This window comes from Otolemur garnettii, unplaced genomic scaffold (genome assembly GCF_000181295.1).
Source record: "Otolemur garnettii isolate 467f Iridium unplaced genomic scaffold, OtoGar3 scaffold00134, whole genome shotgun sequence".
NCBI lineage: Eukaryota > Metazoa > Chordata > Mammalia > Primates > Galagidae > Otolemur > Otolemur garnettii.
The window spans coordinates 2356291-2376441 of NW_003852529.1; the positions used below are offsets into that span (position 1 = coordinate 2356291).

At 41.1% G+C, this 20151-nt stretch overlaps 1 protein-coding gene across 11 annotated transcripts in view; it reads left to right on the forward strand.

The window, feature by feature from the left end:
- Positions 1-19660, forward strand: part of KMT5B (lysine methyltransferase 5B) — a 62403-nt gene extending 42743 nt beyond the window's left edge. For 7 of the 11 annotated variants that reach the window (XM_023518306.1, XM_023518308.1, XM_023518307.1 and 4 more), the window contains 2 exons: positions 6616-6812; positions 15412-19660. In XM_023518306.1, coding sequence (XP_023374074.1) covers positions 6616-6812; positions 15412-16880 — 1666 coding nt within the window. In that variant the 3' untranslated portion in view covers positions 16881-19660. Of the gene's footprint in view, positions 1-6615; positions 8057-15411 lie in introns of those variants that run through there. The other 4 variants (XM_012810507.2, XM_023518313.1, XM_023518314.1 and 1 more) reach the window with 4 other exon arrangements.
- Positions 19661-20151: the final 491 nt, after the last annotated feature.

A 20151-nucleotide genomic window follows, 5' to 3' on the forward strand; every position in this document is an offset into this window, starting at 1 on the left:
CTTGAGCCCAGGAGTTGGAGGTTGCTGTGAGCTGTAATGCCACGGCACTCTACCCAGGGGGACAGCTTGAGGCTCTGTCTCAAAAAAAAAAGAGAGAAAAAAAGCTATTTCATAGGACTGATAAAAGAATTAAATTTATTTCATACAAAATGTATAAAACAGTACAGACATTAGCTATAGAATTATTACACACATTAGCTTTAGAATTATTTTGTGGTTTCTAGTTGTTTTCCTAGTAGAATATAGGCTTATAAAGACAGGCTTGGGGTGGCGACTGGCTCAAGGAGTAGGGTACCGGCCCCATATACTGGAGGTGGCAGGTTCAAACCTGGCCCCGGCCAAAAGAAAAACTGCAAAAAAAAAAAAAAAAAAATGGGCTTATTAAGTAAGTTTTCACTTACTGTTCTATCCTCAGCTTACTGAACAGTATCTGTCGCATAGTAAGTTTTTGGTAAATGAATGAATGGAGTAAACAAATAGGATGAATAGGTTTGGGGATAATTTCCTAGAAAAGAAAACCTAACCACAAGGGTGGGGTGTGGTGGCTCACTCCTTAATTCCAGTGCTCTGGGAGGCCAAGGCAGGTGAATCACCTGAGCTCACAAGTTCAAGACTGGCCTAAGCTAGAGCAAGACCTAGTCTCTAATGCAATTGCTGGGCATTGTGGCAGGTGCCTATAGTCCCAGCTGCTTGGGAGGCTGAATGAAGCAAGAGGATCTCTTGAGCCCAAGAATGTCAGGTTGCTATGAGCTGTGACACCATAGCACTCTGCCCAGGACAACAAAATGAGATTCTGTCTCAAAAAAAAGAAAAATCTAAGGAAGAACCAAAAATAAAATCTAAGTAAAAAGCTGTAATCTTAGCTAGAAAGACTTGAAATCATAAATATTATTCCTTACCCAATTAATGTATAAATTATTTGGGACTTTAAGTATTTTAATTTTGGAACTGATCAAAATTATTTTAAAGCAGCTTGGCACCCATAGCACAGTGGTTACAGAGCCAGCAATGTACACCGAGGGTAGCAGGTTTGAACCCAGTCCAGGCCAGCTAAACAACAATGACAACTGCAACCAAAAATAACTGGGCGAATAGCGAGTGCCTATAGTCCTAGCTACTTGGGAGGCTGAGGCAAGAGAATCACTTGAGCCCAAGAGTTTGAGGTTGGTTGCCGTAAGCTGTGACACCACTGTACTCTACTAAGGACAACATAGTGAGACTCGTCTCAAAAAAAAAAAAAAGAAAAGAAAAAAATTATTTTAAAGCTTATGTAGAAGTAAATCTGATAATAGAAAGCCAAGAAAAAAATTCTAAAGAATAGTTGAAATTTGCCATAAGAAAAAAGTTAGGAAATTGTGACCAATATTTGATGATACTGGCCCAGAAACGGATAAGTAGATAAGAGGACATGAATAGAGTCCAGAGAAGAGGCAAGGCTGTTTGAGACCTCAGTACCACATATTGGGAAGTTATTTCTTTAGTAAATGATGGTAAAATTCATTGTGCTTCTGGGGAAAAACCAAGCTAGACCCACATATCACATAATACACAAATGGAAAGATCTAAATTTTAAAAACATTATAAAACTATTAGGAAATTACTGAGGGAGAATAGAGGTCGTTGAAATACCTACGACAAGGAATAATAGGCTCAGTGCCTATAGCTCAGCAGCTAGAGCACCAGCCATGTACAGTGGGGCTGGTAGGTTCAAACTCAGCCCAGGCTTGCTAAATAACGACAACTACAACAACAAAAATAGCCAGGCATTGTGGCGGGCACCTGTAGTCCCAGCTACTTGGGGGGCTGAGGCAAGAGAATCATTTAAGCCCAAGAGTTTGAGGTTGCTGTGAGCTGTGACAGCATGGCACTCTACCAAGGGTGACATAGTGAGTTTGAGGTTGCTGTGAGCTGTGACACCATGGTACTCTACTACCAAGGGTGACATAGTGAGACTCTGTCTTAAAAAGAAAGAAAAAGAGATAATCCAAAAATCTTTGAAGACCCAGATAATGTCAGAAGACAAATGCTGTACTGAAGGGAAATAACAAGCACACAAGGCAGAGAGTTAATATCCTAATAACAACAATCTCCTTTAAACTGTGGGGAATACTGGCTCAGGCCTGCAATGCCAACAACACAGGGGAATCAGGCTGGGTATGGTGGCTCACAATTGTAATCCTGGCACTCTTGAGAGGCCAAAGTGGGTGGATTGCCCGAGCGCACAGGTTTGAGACCATGCTCAACAAGAATAAGACCCGGCCTCTAAAAACGGTCAGGCATTGTGTTAGGAACCTGTAGCTCCAGCTACTTGAGAGGCTGAGGCAAGAGAATTGCTTGAGCCCAAGAATTTGAGGTTGCTGTGAGCTGTGACACCATGGCACTCTACCCAGGGCAACAAAGTGATACTCTATCACTTTGGAATTTGAAATCAGCCTCTTAAATAAGGAAAATTAGCCAAGTGTAGTGGCATATGCCTATACTGCCCTCCCAGCTACTCAAGAGGCTAAAACAGAAGGATCCATTGAGCCCAGGAGTTCAAGGCTGCAGTGAGCTATGATTGCATAGCTGGACTTCAGCCTAGGTGACCACACCAAGCAGGGGGGGAAAACAAGGAAAAAAATTTTTTATTTTATTTTATTTTATTTTTTGCAGTCTTTGGCTAGGGCTGGGTTTGAACCCGCCACCTCTGGCACATGGAGCCGGCTCCCTACTCCTTTGAGCCACAGGTGCCATCCAACAAGGAATATTTCTGTAAGCTCATAAGGAAAAGACGGTTAAATAGAAGAAATTATAAAATGGTAAAGGTGGAAAAGATGCTACTCAGAAAATTAAAAAAGGCTATAAAGTAGGAAATTAAAACAAATTAGAGATTCATTTTTCAGTCAGATTGGTACCATTTAAGAAATGCAATACAAAGTTAGACATTTAAGTTTTCAGACTCATTCTAGAAAAAGTGCTTTGAAAGAAGGACAACATGCTGGCATCAGTGCATAGCTTCCCAAGGGGAGTACTTTCGTGACCGTAGTGATATTATACAATGAGGTATGTAGGATGAGTTAGTTTGCAAAATTAATTCTCTGACCATGTACAATGACAGCACTGATTGTCAATCTAGAATAAGAGTTCCAGAATTGGCTCGGCGCCTGTGGCTCAATCGGCTAAGGCGCCAGCCACATACACCTAAGGTGGCGGGTTCAAATCCCCAGCCCGGACCCGCCAAACAACAATGATGGCTGCAACCAAAAAAAAAAAAAAATGCCTGGCGCTGTGGCGGGCGCCTGTAGTCCCAGCTACTTGGGAGGCTGAGACAGGAGACTCGCTTGAGCCCAGGAGTTGGAGGTTGCTGTGAGCTGTGAGGCCATGGCACTCTACCCAGGGGGATAGCTTGAGGCTCCGTCTCAAAAAAAAAAAAAAAAAAAAGAGTTCCAGAATTGCTTTGAAGAGTGGACTAGGCCCTGGCATCAGTGCATATCTTTTCAGGGAAGTACTTCAGCAGTGACCATGTTGATATTCAGCAATGAAAGATGTAGCACTTTTCTAGGATGAGTTTACAAACCTAATCTTCAAACCTCATATACTGCTGATGAGGATACAGAGATAAAGGCACTCATACAAAGCTAGTAGGGTGTGAATTGTTTTCCTTTGGGAAAATAATCTAGCAGTATTTATTAAAAGCAGGTACACCCTTTTATCTGGCAGTCTCATGTGAAAGAAACCACTCTGTAGAAATACAAGTACCACTTAGTAGAGATTTGGTTTTAATAGTGATGTACCAACAATGTTCATGGTGGCAGGCAAAAAAGAAAAAATAAGTTTCAGTAATCACCAAGGAGGAATGACTGAACAAATTATAGAATCTTTATTCCATGGAAATATACAACTTTCAAAACATATGTTCAATTTTTTTAATCCATGATATAATGATAAGAAAACTGGTTACTGAAGAAAGTGTTTGGTATTATTATTTTGGTTTAGTTTGCTTAAAAAGAAACTTCAGTGTGGGGATATGCTGGCTCATTCCTGTAATCCTAGCACTCTGGGAAGCTAAGGCAGAAGGATCTTTGAGCTGAGGAGTTTGAAACCAGCCTAAGCAAGAATAAGACCCCATCTCTACTAAAAATAGAAAAAATTAGCCAGTATCTTCCTGAGCTAATCCTAGCTACTTGGGAGGCTGAGGCTGGAGGATCACTTGAGCCCAAGAGTTTGAGGTTGCTATGAGCTAGGCTGACACTGTAGCACCCTAGCCTGGGCAACAGAGTGAGACTATGTCTCAAGAAAAACAAAAAGAGGGGGTGTGGTGCCCCACACCTGTAATCCTAGCACTCTGGGAGGCCAAGGCAGGTAGATTGCCTGACCTCACAGGTTCAAGACCAGCCTGAGCCAGCTGGAGACATCGTCTCTAAAAGTAGCTGGGCATTGTGGTGGGTGCCTGTAGTCCCAGCTACTTGAGGGCTGAGGCAAGAGGATCACTTGAGCCCAAGCTCAAGAGTTTGAGGTTGCTGTGAGCTCTGACACTATGGTGCTCTACTGAGGGTGACAAAGTGAGACTCTGTCTCCAAAAACAAAAAAGAAAACAAAGAATTTACAGTGTAAATGGGTATATATACCATGGTAAATGGAACGGAAGATGACACTAATGGCAGATGGTTAATACTGGTACCTAGGGCTCTGAGGAGGAAGGGTAGTTGGGAAGTACTGTTAAATTTTGCTTTATGGATATAGTTCCTAGGATTGTTAGGCTTTTTCCAGCAAGCATAAGTATGCATATTACTTTCTTAAGTTAAAAAGGTAAAATAAAGGAAGTTAAGAAAGGTGAATGGAAGGTTAATTCTGATTTCCAAAAATAATGATTTCTTGTTCCTTTTTTTTTTTTTGGAGACAGTCTCAAGCTGTCGCCCTGGGTATCACAGCTCATAGCAACCTCAGACTCTTAGACTTAAGCAATTCTCTTGCCTCGGCCTCCCAAGTAGCTAAGACTACAGGCCCCTGCCATAATGCCCAGCTTTTTTGTTGTTGCAGTTGTCATTGTTGTTTTAGCAAGCCCAGGCCAGGTTTGAAACCCTCCTGCCCCAGTGTATGTGGCTGATGCCCTACCCACTGAGCTGCGGGTGCCATCCCTTGCCTATTTTTTAGAGATGGGGGTTTTGCTCTGGCTCAGGCTGGTCTCAAACCTATGAGCTCAGGAAGTACACCTGCCTCAGCCTCCCAAGTACTGGGATTACAGACACGAGCAACCCACACCCAGCTTTGTGCTTTATTTTAAACGTTACAAATCCCTAATTTACCTTTTTTTTTTTTTTTTTTTTTAGAGACAGAGTCTTACTTTATTGCCCTTGATAGAGTGCTATGGCATCACAGCTCACAGCAACCTCCAGCTCCTGGGCTTAGGCAATTCTCTTGCCTCAGCCTCCCGAGTAGCTCGGACTACAGGCGCCCACCACAACACGCAGCTATTTTTTGGTTGCAGTTTGGCTGGGGTTGGGTTTGAACCCACCACCCTCAGCATATGGGGCTGGCGCCCTACTCACTGAGCCAGAGGCGCTGCTCCCTAATTTAGTTTTTTGAATAGAGCTGAGTAGAAATTTATACTGAATAAAGCAAAGATTTGCAAAGCTAGCTTTATTAGGGAAGTTTAAGGGGATCTCATATTAAGTGCCCTAATTTACTTCAGAAGAATTTATATAAATAGGGTAGAAACCATTTTATTCTGTGGTGAAAAGCAAGTCTTTTAAATGTCTTATTTAGTATCATTTTGTTAATTTAATTATAAGCATTCATGTTATTTCAGTAACTTTAAAAGAATTTTTTAACAGGTTTTATTGCTCCAGAAGACAGATTTTCATTAATAATAGTGTCATCTTTTTACAAAGAATTCTAATTAGAGTTTGTTTATACCTAACATTAAGTTCTTAGTTTATGGAAATTCTGTGAATTTTTAAAAAATAGTGTTAAATCATGCCAACATGTAGGGGCTTTTTTGGGTTTTTTTGGTTTTTGAGACTCACTTTGTTGCCCTCGGTAGAGTGCTGTGATGTCACAGCTCATAGCAACCTCAAACTCTTGGGCTTAAGTGATTCTCTTGCCTCAGCCTCCCAAGTAGCTGGGACTACAGGCACCCTATGTAATACCCAGCTATTTTTTGGTTGTAGTTGTCGTTGTTTGGCAGGCCCATGCTGGATTTGAACCCGCCAGCTCCAGTGTATGTGCCTGGTGCTCTAGCCTCTGTGCTACAGGTGCTGAGCCAAGCTATAATTTAGAACTAAATATTGTGCCAACTTTTTTTTTTCTTTCTCCACTCTGTTGCCTTGCTAGAGTACAGTGGCATCATCATAGATCACTACCACCACAAACTTCTGGGCTCAGCCTCCCAAAGTAGTGCTAGGATTACAGGCATGAGCCACCACTCCCAGCCAGGGTATAGAGGCTTTTTGTTTCCTTTGTTTAACACAGTCTCATTCTTTTGTCCAGGTTAGAGCATCAGCCTGGATCACAGCAACCTTAAAGTCCTGGGTTCAGGCAGTGTTCCTGCCTTACCCCAGTATCTGGGACACTCTCAGCAGTTAGGTATTGTTAAGTATGCTCTGTTTGTTTAACCTGTGCTATTTTCTCTTTCAGACGGGGAACTGGTGCTTTTAAATCCAGAGTGGGACTGCCTGCGCCTGCTCCTGTTATCAATAGCAAATATGGACTCAGAGAAACAGATAAACGTTTAAATAGGCTTAAAAAGTTAGGTGACAGCAGCAAAAATTCAGACAGTCAATCTGTCAGCTCTAACACTGATGCAGATACCACTCAGGAAAAAAACAATGCAAGTAAGTAAGGGAGATTTAATAAGAAATATCTTCTAAGTATTTTCACACAATTTGCTTTTTAAAGCATGCTTCAATAGTTTTAAACTTTTAAATATTAAGAGAAACTGGGACCCATGAACGTTGTCAGCACTGCAAGGTTCTAGAAATATTTGAATACTAAGGCACACTCTGTATCCAACCTTCAAATTCAGTATCATACTCTAGACCGTTTTTCCTAAATACGTGGTAACTGGATATCGAGTTATTCATAGTTCAGGGTTATCATATGTTTGAGAAAATCACTTACAAGGTGTTAGTGATACTTTAATGATACTGTTAAGCCCTAATACAAGAAGATAGAGGCTCATACATGGTCCAGTGTCTAGCCAGTCTGTTTGAAAAAGATGATAGACTTGTGGAATTCATTGCATCTGGCCTCAAGGCTTCAACCTTTCTACTACTTGGTTACCTTTCTTAAAATGAACTAACCCAGTTCACCAAACCACCAGTTACCAGACTCAGAATTGTGTAGAGGAGCATTTTGAATGTTGCTATATGGTGACGTTGTATAGTAGCTACTACAGAAATTAGGAAGAGAGATGAAAAGGAGAAAGAAGCAAGCTTTGAGATACCGTTGTTTGTGGGGGCACGATCTAATGGAAACTGGAAAAAGGGAAGAATAAACAAAGAGAAAATAACAAGAAGAAAATCTAAATGGGCAGAGGAAAACACTTCGTGTTTGGAGCACTTTCAAGTACTGGAACTGTTCTAATTGCTACTGTTTTTCTGGGTGACGTGAGTTTTCTGTGGTTGCCACTAAAGCAGTAGCCTTCAGTCTGACTTATCTCTGAGAGAGGCAGCTGTTGTAAAGTCTAACTTGGTGATTCCCAAAGTATATCTGTGTTGGCACTTTCAGCGTCCAGTGAGACTTCTTAGCACTTAGGAACCTCTGAGATACTGATTATTTTAGGCTCTTCTCCCTACTTTCAGATGTTCTCAGCCCACCACTGGGTGCTCCCTTCCCCTACAGAAAATCCTGAAGAAAAGGGACGGTGTCTCCCATGATGGTGAATGTCACTGCCGTGAATTCCTGAATCTACTGCTGCTGGGAGTCAGAGGCCAGGTGTAACCTCTGTAGTGGAAAATCAATACTGTAGTCCTATTCCAGTCTTCTTAGTTAATGTTCAAAGTGAACAAAAAAAGAAAAGTTAGTCAATCATTCACTGTTGACTGTTGAATTCGAATAATAAACACAGTGTAATGAACATCTGTTTTCTGAGTCTGGTTCCTTGGTGAAACTAGAGACTTAAGAAGCCCATTTTATAAATACATACATTAAAACACTTGAAAGCTGGGCGTGATGGCATGCACCTGGAGACTGAGGCAGGAGAACCACTTGAGCCTAGGAGTTCGATACCAGTTTGGGCAACACAAGAAAAAAAAAAACCCACACACACTTAGAAGCATGCTGCCATCTGTACGTGGAGATGGTCACCAAATTGCCCACATTGAATGGCTCTGTAACATACACTGGGGTCCTTTTTGCTTTTGTGCATGGACTTCATTACTAGTGTGTAGATACTGAAGTTAGTATACCACTTAGTTTAAAAGATCAAAATCCAAATAATTTTTGGAGGGTATTGCATGTATTAATATGTAGCCATTAATATTCCCAAATTTTATTTGGTTTAGTATTTACTAATAAATGCTTAAAGAGATAAAAGATATTTGAGACTCATCCTCCTCCCTAAGGAGCTTGTGCCTTTGCTCCAGGGTAAGGCAAGTACATAAAATAACTACACAGACTAGAAATGCCATTTTCTTGAGTTGAGAGGGACTGATGATCCCTTTGAGCTGCAGTTTTCAGTATTCCAGCATAGAAATATAGCACTTTCCAGTGATGGTTTATATTGAGATACTTGTTTTATTCAGATTACCTTTCTGCAACATGATTGGAGTAACCTAAGGGTTGGTGTGACTAACACTGAGGTCACGGACAGTAGATAGATGTGGCTCTGTGCTCGGAAGGAGCTCAAAGCCAGTGTACACTAAATCGTGTTCACGTGAGGGCTTTCTTGAGTTCTTACTTGTATTTAGGTAGGCTGTATTTCTTCTGGTGTTCAAACATACCTTTATACCCCTTAGGCTTTTGGAAACTCCAGGTGGTAGAAAAGCCAGAGTTGGCAGAGGGTTAGTGGGAGAATGTTGTATATGTGCAGAGTGCTTTATATTTGCTTGTCTTTATCCTGCAGTTCACTTAGAATTTAGCAGCTGGTAAAGAGGAACGGCTTTCTTTGAATAGTATGTATATATAAGCAAATATTTCTCCCTAGTCAGAAGAAAAAATATTTTCTCCTTTCATGCATGTGCTTTTTTAGAAGGTGTCTTGAGAGTTACAACTTGTTTACTTTAACATCCAGAAGTGGAAAGTATAAGGAATTCATTTTCACAAATGCAGTCCACACATCTGAATTGTAATGCAATTATTGGGATATTCTAATTTTGGAGGCCTCTTGTGTTTTGCTGGCTTAGCTGGGCTGGCCCCTCTCAGTACTGTGATACAGGATGTGAGGCCAGAGACTCTTGAGCAGCGTGGGAATATGTAGTCATAGTCACTGCAGCTACTATAAGTCGGAATAAGCCCCAGAAGACTTGGGCAGTGGGAGAAATTCACCTTAACTAAGGTGCATCTGTTCTGGATGCAGAAGCTGGGGCACCACTTTTCACTCTCCCATCACTGATATCACTGACCACAACACTTTTCTGCTAAATCTACAGGCTGTTTCAAAGTTCTTTCCAGCATGCTGTTGTAGGTAACAGTCTGTGTTGGTTACATTAAATGAAACCTATTTGTGTCCAGTAAACTCCTTGGGACTGGAGTCTTTACAGTCTGCTTGGGGAATTTCTAGGTCCTTGAGTTCTGGAGATGCTAGACTGCACATGGCCCTTATGTTACCTTAGTTCACATTGATAGTGTGCATTCCCCATGCAGTGTGAGCACTCAGGAAGGCTTTAGTGTCATTTTGTAGCTCTTGTATCTGCTTGTAAGTCTTGATGCCACACCACCTTGATTTTCAGGGCACCCTAGAGCAGTCATGATAGCTATACAGTAGGTCCCTTACCTATGAGGTATGACACCTTATAAGCATCATAACAGTAATTAAATTTGAGATCTTGATTTGAGCCACAGGCCTAAGTTCAAGTCCCATAGCTAGTGGATGATCTTAGGCTAGTCCGTGTAAGCTTGGCTTTCATCTGGGTTTAATACCTCTTTCAATACCTCGATCATTTAGGATTGAGAACATACTAATTTGGCCATTTTGCACAGTATCCAGTTTATCGTAATTGGCTAAGAAGGTTGTGTTCTTCATGTAAAATTACTGTCCAGGTTTATGCATTTGTGATTTGTCCCAGCCACTAAGAGAAGATAATCACATAAGGAATATCAGGCCGATGCAAGGTTAACCACGGAGCACATCTTGTCAACACTTGTGCATAATCCTTTGTCCCTTGATAGACTTCTAAAATATCATTAGCTTTGGGTTTGTCATTGTGGCCAGTGTCTTTCTCCTTATTGTCAGAAATTCTCAACCCCCACAAAGTATTGTACCTTCTTTGGACAGTGAAGGATTCTTGGTACTCTACTGGACTCTCACCTCAGTCGAATTGCTCACATTTCTCTCGCCTGACTTACCTGTGACTCTTTTGGCCTTTGACTTGATGAGCTTACCTTTCGACTGGGCTTTTGATGAAGTAATGTGTTTCAAACAAAATGAGAATACTGTGGTAAATACACAAACATGTAAGTGAAATCTCTGTATTGAAGTAATACACAGCATCAAATGCAGTCCATTGTGCACTGGTTCAGACACGTGCAAGAGCTTTGGTGCTCTACTGCCAACAGTGAAGCTTTTGGAAAGAGGGAAGGAATGGAGAGAGACTGGATTCAGAATCACCATAAAATGGAATGTCATCTAATGGGTAAAAAGTGCCAAGTAAGGAGAGTCTTGGGTGCCGTGAAAATACACAGGAAAGACACCACCCTATCTTACAGAAAGAGGACTCCCTAAAAGAGGTGTGGCCTAAACTGAGTCTTAAAGGATTGAGAAGTTGGCCAACTGAGACACATACTTGAGGCAGAGAGAATTTCAGACTCATGGTATGCACAAGTGGAGGACTTGAGTAAAAATTGACTTGTAGTCACCACGGGAGGACCGGTGGGAAGAAGAGATATGACCAGAATTTAAAATTTTGGACTTTATTCTTAGAGTATTAGAGTACTGCTAACAGGTTTAAGGCCCAGAAGTGATATAATGTACTGGGAAAAATCCTCCCGGCTACACAGTAGAGAATAGATTGTTGGAAAAAGTATTAGGAGAGGGAGGAAATGGCCATAGTTCAGGCAAGAGACAGGACATTCGGGACAGAGAAGACTAGACAGGTTGCAGTGAAATTGCAGGGGTGGACCCCATAGGCTGTCTAATCAGCTGGATGAGGCAGTTGGGGAAAGCAAAAATGAAAGATTTCTCGTTTTCTAGTCAGGCAGCAGGGCAGATGGTCATCATGATGACCAAGATGGAGAGCTCAAAAGGGGGAGCTGTTAGGGGACTTGATGGTGACCTAAGTCTAGGTATGTTGGCTGGATCTGTAATTTAGGAGAGACTCAGAAAGGAGTGAGGAAGCTATCGGCATGTAGATCTTAACAGATGTGGGAGAGCACTTAGCGATGGCAGTCTAGGGCCAGGTGGAGGAAGTCACAGAGGATGAGGCAAGGAAGTCCAGGAGAGTGTGCTCATTCACAGCCAAAGGAAGAGAGGACTTCTCAAGAAAAAATAAAAATGAGCATGAGTGTTGCATTCAGAGAAATGAAGGAAGGGCTAATAAGTGTTCAGTGGATTTCATGATGGGGGTGTCAGATTGGAGGGACAGGCTGGGCCACAATGCAAGGGATTGCTATGGAGAATCTAGGGGTGATGGCAGGCCTGTGGTAAGAATGGTATGGAAAGAAGAAAAATAAGATTGAGAACCACTAACTTAGTCATAAATTGGTTCTTGAAGAAGCAGAGGGTAGGGCTGGGTGTGGTGGCTCACACCTGTAATCCCAGCACTCTAGGAGGCCAAGGCTGGTGGATTGCCTGTCCAAGTTCAAGACTAGCCTGAGCTAGAGCAAGACCTCGTCTCTAAAAATAGCCGGATGTTGGCTTGGTGCCTGTAGCTCAAGTGGCTAAGGCGCCAGCCATATACACCAGAACTGGTGGGTTCGAATCCAGCCCAGGCCTGCCAAACAATGACAACTACAACTAAAAAAATAGCCGGGTGTTAATGGCGGGCACATGTGGTCCTAGCTACTTGGGAGGCTGAGGCAAGAGAATTACTTAAGCCCAGGAGTTGGAGGTTGCTGTGAGCTGTGACACCACAGCACTCTACCCAGGGCAATAGCTTGAGGCTCTGTCTCAAAAAAAAAGAATAGCTTGGCATTGTAGTGGGCACTTGTAGTCCCAACTACTTGGGAGACTGAGGCAAAAGAATCACTTGAGCCCAAGAGTTTGAGGTTTCTGTGACCTATGACACCATGGTACTCTGATAAAGTGAGACTATCTCAAAAAAAAAAAAAAAAAAAACGCAGAGGGTAAATGAAGGATCATCATGGCCACATTTGGGAAAGCCAAGCAAATGGCAGCCAGACAAATGCAGTCCTTCCTTAGCTTTGTCTAGAAACAACCTTACGTTACCTTTACATCTACTCAGTAGATCCTTTAACAAAAGAATTCCCTAAATAGCCTTATTCTAAAAAATATTTTCTACCAATTCTGTGTAATTCCAGTTCACGATAAATGACTCATCCTCAAGTTGGATAGTATTCACACTTTATTACTCCTACTGTCCTAAAAATATGTTGCCTCCATATTAGCAGCTGACATGTACAAGTATGTTCTTTTTTCAACCATTGGATCTCATTGCTATGAATTCTGCTTAAGCCAGGTTTTGAGTACAGAGCCTTCTATTCTTGGTGGATTGATATTTTTGGAATGCGTGTTATGCATTCTCACTCCCTTCCCAATAAAAAACAGTGCTAACTTATTTGCCTAGCCAGACAGAAGGAATGGCAGTTGCCTTGGCAACCCTCAGCAGTGTTAAAAGCAACATAAACTTTCTCCACAGGATCCCGATTGTCATGGAGTGGGTGGTGTGCTGGCCTTACCCATATTTGTTGTTTTTATTCTCCCTTTTTCTGATGAGAGGTGGTAATTATTTATTCACACATCTCAGCTTCCCAAGTGAAGGGATCATCTTTAAAGGGTTGTTTTGATCAGGAAGAAGTTTTTCGAGTGGGGGATGCTGAAACTAGTTGAGAAATTGACTTGTGTAAAATTATAAATGATATTATAGAACGTAAATGCAGAGAGAAAAATACGCAGCAGAAGGTCAATGGCAAGGCCAGAGACTCACAAGAGAAGCTAAGCTTGAGTCACACACAAAACTTTTCTTGAGAAGCCATCCAACTGTCATATTAGTTCTTAGGTTATTGTTACCATGAAACTCTTTGAAACCTTTTTTTAAAAAAATTTTTTTTGAGACAGTCTTGTTTTGTCACCCTGGGCTAGAGGGCAGTGGGGTCATCATAACTCACAGCAACCTCAAACTCCTGGGTTCAAGCAATCCTCATGCCTCAGCCTTCTGAATAGCTGGGTCTACAGGCACCTACCTGCCATGATACCTGGCTAATTTTTCTATTTTTAGTAGAGATGGGGTTTCCCTTTTGTTCAAGCGGTTCTCAAACACCTCACCTCATATGATCCTCCCGCCTCTACCTCCCTGAGTGCTAGGATTACAGGTGTGAGCCACTGTGCCCAGCCTCATTGCATCTTTTTTTCTTTTTTGTATCCATGTCTTTTTTCTTTTCTTTTTTTTTTTTTTTAGACAGTCTCACTAGGTCGTCCTCAGTAGAGTTCTGTAACATCACAGCTCACAGCAACCTCAAACTCTTAGGCTTAAGCTATTCTCTTGCCTCAGCCTCCCGAGTAGCTGGGACTACAGGCATTGGCCACAATGGCTAATTTTTGTTGGAGTTGTCATTGTTGTTTAGCTGGCCCTGGGCCAGGTTCAAACCTGCCACCCTCCATGCATGTGGCTGGCGTGCATGTGGCTGGCGCTGTAACCACTGTGCTACGGGCACTGCGCCTGTATCCATGTCTTAGAGGAAGGAAATTGTACTTCTCTGTCCTGAGAGTGTATAATTCTAATAGTGTACTATTGCTTTCTTTCACTCTGCCTGTTGGCATCAGGCAGTCACTGAAAGAACAGGCCCATGTAAGTTCTATAACTCTTCAGATGGCACAGCCCACTTGTTCTCTTCTAGTCCTCACAGAGTTGAAGGGAATAAGTTACAATGATGCAGTTCTGGCAGTATACTTTGTGGAGTAACAATATGTGGTTCTTAGGATATATTTTTTTTGAGGGGGGTGGAACAGAGTCTCTGTCACCTTGGGAAGAGTGCTTTGATGCCATAGCTCACAGCAACTTCAAACTCTTGGGTTCAGGTGATCCTCTTGCCTCAGCCTCTCAAGTAGCTGGGACTACAGGCTGGAATACAATGTCTGGCTAGTTTTTCTATTTTTAATAAAAATCAGGTTTTCACTTTGTCTAGGCTGGTCTCAAACTCCAGAGCTCAAACAATCCACCCATCTTAGCCTCTCAGAGTAGTAGAATTACAAACATGAGCCACTGTGCCAAACTAGAATCTGTTTTTCTTGTGATGGAATTTGTCTTTTAGAACTTAGACCCTACTAGTAATATAATTCTATTCTATGTTACTGGCCAAGTCTATACTTAGTCTGGGTTAATGAGTAATAGGTTAACATTTAAAATAATCATTTAAACAAGTAGTAGGTTAAACATTTAAAATGATAATTTTAGGCTGGGCATGGTGGCTCACATTTGAAATCCTAGCACCTTGGGATGCCAAGACCAGTGGATTGCTTGAGGTCAGGAGTTCTAGACCAGCCTGAATAAGAGCAAAAAACCATCTCTACTAAAAATAGAAAAATTAGCTGGGCATCTTGATGGATGCCATAGTCCAGCTGCTCAGGACACTGAGACAGGAGGATCACTTAAGCCCAGAAGTTTGAGGGTGCTGTGAGCTACGATGACACCAGGGCACTCTACCCAGGGCGATAGAGTGAGATTCTGTTTCAAAAAAAAGTAAATAAAAATAAATAGATGAAGTGGGAATTTTAGGAGGAGTTTGTGAAAGAAAACCATGATTTTTACTTAGCTTTCCTTCAAAATTTCTATGTGAGAAAATACTAAATCAGGAGAAAAAAGCTTTTATTTGAACCATCATGACCAATGAAGGGGAGTAGCTTAGAGTGAAATCTAGGTTCTGCTGTGCTAAAAGCTCCTAACATATATCAAAAATGAATAGAACCCCCAGAGAATGTCAAAGAAAAGCTATGTAGAAAATGTATATGTGCTGGCATACACATTGGGGTCTGTTTTCCATGCGTTTATATCATCTAAGCATACATATTATAGCTAATAGTTTGGGGCATTGTTCTGTTGAATTCTGCTGTGTTTCCAAGGCTGTTTTTCACCCATTTTTTTTTTCTAAACCTTACAGCTTCTAACCGAAAATCTTCAGTTGGTGTAAAAAAGAACAGCAAGAGCAGAACATTAACAAGGCAATCTATGTCAAGAATTCCAGCCTGTTCCAACTCTACCTCATCTAAGCTAACTCATATAAATAATTCCAGGGTACCAAAGAAACTGAAAAAGCCTGCAAAGCCTTTACTTTCAAAGATAAAATTAAGAAATCATTGCAAGCGGCTGGAGCAAAAGAATACTTCAAGAAAACTTGAAATGGGAAATTTAGTACTTAAAGAGCCTAAAGTAGTTCTATATAAAAATTTGCCCATTAAAAAAGATAAGGAACCAGAGGGACCAGCCCAAGCTGCAGTCACTAGCGGGTGCTTAACGAGGCACGCGGCGAGAGAACACAGACAGAACCCTGTCCGAGGTGCTCATTCGCAGGGGGAGGGCTCGCCCTGCACATACATTACCCGGCGGTCAGTGAGGACAAGAACAAGTCTGCAGGAGGCCTCCGACGTGAAGCTTGAACCAAATATGTTGGACAGCTATAAAAACAGCATGGCAGAACCTTGCCCCGACGATGGGGAGCAACCAACTCCTGAGGTGCAGGAAGAACTTGTTCATGAGACTGCACAAAAGGGGGAGACCAAGTGTTACAAGAGTGACGCTAGTGTGTCTAAAAAGAAGTCAAGACAGGGAAAACTTGTGAAACAGTTTGCAAAGACAGAGGAATCCACTCCAATGCATGATTCTCCTGAGAAAGACGAGGCAGCACCAGATCTGCTGGGGCCCCATTCCGCCCAGGGCGAGCACAGTGGTGCCACAGGCATGCCTGTGAGCTACACAGACTGTGCTCCTCCTATCGGTTGTGCAGTGGTTACATCAGATAGCTTCAAAACAAAAGACAGCTTTAGAACTGCAAAAAGTAAAAAGAAGAGGCGAATTACAAGGTATGATGCACAGTTGATCCTAGAAAATAATTCTGGGATTCCCAAATTGACACTTCGGAGGCGTCATGATAGCAGCAGCAAGACAAATGACCAAGAGAACGATGGAATGAATTCTTCAAAAATAAGCATCAAGTTAAGTAAAGACCATGAAAATGATAATAATCTCTATGTGGCAAAGCTTAATAATGGATTTAACTCAGGATCAGGCAGTAGTTCCACAAAATTAAAAATCCAACTAAAACGGGATGAGGAAAGTAGGGGGTCCTATACAGAGGGGCTACATGAAAATGGGGTGTGTTGCAGCGATCCTCTTACTCTCCTAGAGTCTCGAATGGAGGTGGATGAGTACAGTCAGTACGAGGAAGAAAGTGCGGATGATTCCTCCTCTTCCGAGGGAGATGAAGAAGACGACTATGAGGATGACTTTGAAGATGATTTTATTCCTCTTCCTCCAGCTAAGCGATTGAGGCTAATAGTCGGAAAAGACTCTATAGATATTGACATTTCTTCAAGGAGAAGAGAAGATCAGTCTTTAAGGCTTAATGCATAAGCTCGTGGTCTTAATTTGACCTGGGATAACTACTTTAAAAAAATAAAAAATTCCAGTCAATTACTCCTCAACTGAAACATTTTAGTGGCAGCACTTCTATCGTCTCTTCACTTATCAGCATAATATTGTAGAAAGTGTACAGCATACTGACTCTTCTTAAGTCTGATTTGTGCAAATTTTTATCGTACTTTTTAAATAGCCTTCTTACGTGCAATTCTGAGTTAGAGGTAAAGCCCTGTTGTAAAATAAAGGCTCAAGCGAAATTGTACAGTGATAGCAACTTTCCACACAGGATGTTGAAAATAATGTGGCTACACAATTTTTTTAACTTTGAGAGCGTCGGTTGGCTCTTTAATATATGACTAAATGATAATTTAAAACAAATCATAGTAGCAGCATATTAAGGTTTTCTAGTATGCTAATATCACCAGCAATGATCTTTGGCTTTTTGATTTATTTGCTAGATGTTTCCCCATGGAGTTTGTTGGTTTCACACTGTTTGCTGGCCCAGGTGTACTGTTGTGGCCTTTGTTATTATAGCAAACCATTGGTTGGGAGTCAAATTGGTTTCTTTAAAAAAAAAGAAAATACGTTTTACACATGTGACAGCTCACTTTCCAGTACATTACATGTATGAAGGTAGCAGTGTGCAGGATGAGTTTCCATACAGCGTATTTATTGCTCGTCATGTAAATTAAAGAACTTGTATTTAACTCTTTTCAATCCTTTTAGATAAAATTGTTCTTTGCAAGAATGATTGGTGCTTATTTTTTCAAAAATTTGCTGTGAACAATGTGATGACAACAAGCAACATTTATCTAATGAACTACAGCTATCTTTATTTGGGTCTTCAAGTTTTCTGTTGCACTTGTAAAATGCTACAAGGAATATTAAAAAAATCTATTCACTTTAACTTATAATAGTTTATGAAATAAAAACATGAGTCACAGCTTTTGTTCTGTGGTAACCTATAAAAATGTTTGTCTTTGAAATTCAATGTAAAGACCTGAAAACAATGTATATGTTGTAAATATTTGTGTGTTGTGAGAAATTTTTGTCATAAGAAATTAAAAGAACTTACCAGGAAGGTTTTTAAGTTTAGAAATATTCATGCCAATAAAATAGGAAATTATAAATATATAGTTTTAAGCACTGCATCAGTGGGAGTTCTTGGTTTATGTTAGTTTATTATGAAAATATCAAAGACTTTTTGACTATATATTCAGTTAAACAAGAAGAGGAGTCAGATTTAATTTGTTTTTTGAAGCACTTTGAGAAGAGAAATTAATTTTAACTTAATGAGCAAAATTTTGATTACACTTTATGTTCGATACCAGGCTGTTTTCCTTTCTCTGGATTATTTTACAAATCATTGGGCAAAGGATTTGGGAATATAAATGTGTAACAGGTGTTTAACACCAGTCAGTCTCTTTATTTCTGGGCAATGTGTACATGTACTTTCAGATACAGTGTTCCTAAGTAAAATCAAATTAGGGCATTTGTATAGTGTCTATAGAAAAGTAGCCCATGTCTTAAAATATTAAAAGGAATCTGCAGGTATGAAAAGTCCAGTGGAGAAAACCTCAATGCTTACTGTTACTACTAATTGATTCCTACAAGTTTCCAGGTTTGGGGGACATCTTTTAAATTGAGTTCCTTAAACCTTTTGCCCATAGGTTCCAAATAGAAATAAGATTCATTAAAAGTTTTTAAAATTTAGGTTGTTTTCCCCTATGTTCTCTAAGGAGTTACTTCCATAGTCTTATGTGGCTTCATCTTTGTTTGTTATGGTGCAGTCTAATTCCTCAGGTATTAATTTGGGAGCATGTTAGTAGACAGCCTTCCACATACACCCCTTCCTGCCACATCTGGAGGTAGGCAACCCCTAGTCAACAGGAGCACCTGTCCCCAGACACTGGGAGCGCTCAGTAGCCCACATCCATTCCTTGAGGGATCCCTGTGCAGGAGAAGTGTGAGACGCTTGCCATGGAGGATGAGGCAGACCCTGTGTCTGGAGAGTGCTGCAGGGCAGTGGGTCACCTCATCTCTCTTAAGTTCAGGGTGTTGCCAGGAAATTGAGAAACTATAACACTTTATTTACATACCAACAGTAGCCATTTCAGGACTTTCAATCTTGAAAAGGTAACAGTAACATATTTCCCATTTTTCATTTTTAAACTTAATTTTACTAACTTATTTATGATATTTTAATTTTATTGTGGCCTCATCTTTTGAGGCTGACCTTCCCATGGGTCTCAGAGCAGTGACATTTGGTAAGGAATCACTGCCCCTCAGGAGTTGGTATGCACAAGCACTCAGCAGCCACTGTTGATGCCTTCTAGGGAAACCTAATTTCCGTTGTTTAAAGGTAGGGGCCTCCAAACTGTGGTAGGTCTGCTGTAGAGCTTCACCGTGTAGAGTGGTGAATCCACACACTGTTGACCAGTTTGGAAGAGGTTGCATTCAATAAAACTTCTAGCTTGAGCTTATGCAATGATTGGTTGAGATTTTGGCATTGTAAGAATTAGGAAATTATCTTAGAAATATATGTAAAGTATTCAATTTTCAATCATTTTTCAAATTACTGTTTTAAATTGTTTTGCTGAGTTGTAATACTTTTGAGATACAATGTATTCCTTGTACTGAAAGAATGAAAGGACTTTTTCAGCATTTGAGGTAAGTTCTTTAACGTTTCATTAAAAACATTTTTTACAAATATTTTGTACATGCACTTGCAGTATTGAGGTTAATCATTTTAATAAATTCGGAAATTAAAACAATTTGGCCGGTGTTCACTGTATCTGAAAAGATCAAGGTGGTGACTTTTCTCCAGGAAATTTTCATGTAAACAAATTTAAAATCAAAGTTTCCAAAGCTTTTCAATATCTATGGGTGTTGAGTTTTCTAGTGCCTGGTTGTCTCTTGTGTCTGGCGACACTTAGTTTCCAGCCAAGAAAAGGGTAAGTACTCAATCTTCTCTCAGTAGAGAGACTACTTTTTTTTTTTTTTTTTTTTTTGAGACAGAGCCTCAAGCTATCCCCCTGGGTAGAGTGCCATGGCATGACGCTCACAGCAACCTCCAACTCCTGGGCTCAAGCGAGTCTCCTGCCTCTGCCTCCCAAGTAGCTGGGACTACAGGCGCCCGCCACAACACCTGGCCATTTTTTGGTTGCAGCCATCGTTGTTGTTTGGCAGGCCCGGGCTGGGGATTCGAACCCGCCACCTTAGGTGTATGTGGCTGGCGCCTTAGCCGCTTGAGCCACAGGCGCCG